At 61.4% G+C, this 251-nt stretch overlaps 1 protein-coding gene across 1 annotated transcript in view; it reads right to left on the bottom strand.

Moving 5' to 3' along the window:
- Positions 1-163, bottom strand: part of OTX2 (orthodenticle homeobox 2) — a 2575-nt gene extending 2412 nt beyond the window's left edge. The window contains 1 exon segment of the mRNA XM_009642190.2: positions 67-163. Coding sequence (XP_009640485.2) covers positions 67-163 — 97 coding nt within the window.
- Between the last annotated feature and the right edge of the window lie 88 nt (positions 164-251).

Here is a 251-nt window from a genome sequence, read left to right as displayed (position 1 = left end):
CTCCGTGGGGCAAAAAGGGGGAGTGGGGAGTTGAGGAGGGGGGAAGAGGGGGAAAAGGTGGCTTACCGGGATAACCGACGGACGGATGCAACAAATCCATGCCCGAGGTTGTGAGACTCAGGCCATTGACTGCATAAGGTGGTTGCTTAAGATAAGACATCATGCTAAAGTTGTGGCGGGGAGGAGAGTTGGCCGAAATCCGGGCGAGGGGGAGCCTCCCGAGCGCCCTGCCTGCCCCGGGCGGTGCCGGG

This window comes from Egretta garzetta, unplaced genomic scaffold (assembly GCF_000687185.1).
Source record: "Egretta garzetta isolate BGI_Z169 unplaced genomic scaffold, ASM68718v1 scaffold647, whole genome shotgun sequence".
Taxonomy (NCBI): Eukaryota; Metazoa; Chordata; class Aves; order Pelecaniformes; family Ardeidae; genus Egretta; species Egretta garzetta.
The sequence above is the reverse complement of the archived record's forward strand: the minus strand, read 5'-3'. Positions and strand labels throughout refer to the sequence as shown.